Source organism: Eimeria mitis, genomic scaffold, assembly GCF_000499745.2.
Source record: "Eimeria mitis Houghton genomic scaffold, Emh_scaff470, whole genome shotgun sequence".
In the NCBI taxonomy this organism is placed as follows: Eukaryota; Apicomplexa; class Conoidasida; order Eucoccidiorida; family Eimeriidae; genus Eimeria; species Eimeria mitis.
In genome coordinates this window covers 18,309-18,664 of record NW_013573004.1, presented here as the reverse complement: position 1 = coordinate 18,664, position 356 = coordinate 18,309, and the positions used below count along the sequence as shown (strand labels likewise).

Sequence of the window (356 nt, the reverse complement as noted above, 5' to 3'; positions counted from 1 at the left end):
ATAGAGAATATCTAATTGTTTAGGGTCTGGGGTTTAGGGTTTAGGGTTTAGGGTTTAGGGTTTAGGGTTTAGGGTTTGTGGTTCAGGACCCATCAAAAACAGAGAAGAAGGTGCGGGCTCAGATGGCGCAGAGAATAGAAGCCCACGAAAAAAGAAACAACGAAAGAAAACTAACAAAAACAGAAAAAACAAATAAAAATATTAACAAGTGGAGGGTATGTAAACCCTAAACCCTAAACCCTAAACCCTTATTAAAAAATATAAACAAAACACATTTCGGGGGGACAAGGGTTTGTGGATTAGGGTTTACAGCTTGCTGCTAAAGTTTTTTGCTAGGGTTTAGGGTTTACGATTGA

General features: G+C 38.5%; 1 protein-coding gene across 1 annotated transcript in view; it reads left to right on the top strand.

The window, feature by feature from the left end:
- EMH_0013380 (uncharacterized protein) overlaps positions 1 to 356 on the top strand; it is a gene marked incomplete at both ends in the record, with an annotated part of 4,496 nt that overhangs the window by 1,494 nt on the left and 2,646 nt on the right. Inside the window, one exon of the mRNA XM_013499816.1 lies at positions 87 to 110. Coding sequence (XP_013355270.1) covers positions 87 to 110 — 24 coding nt within the window. The remainder of the gene's footprint in view (positions 1 to 86; positions 111 to 356) is intronic.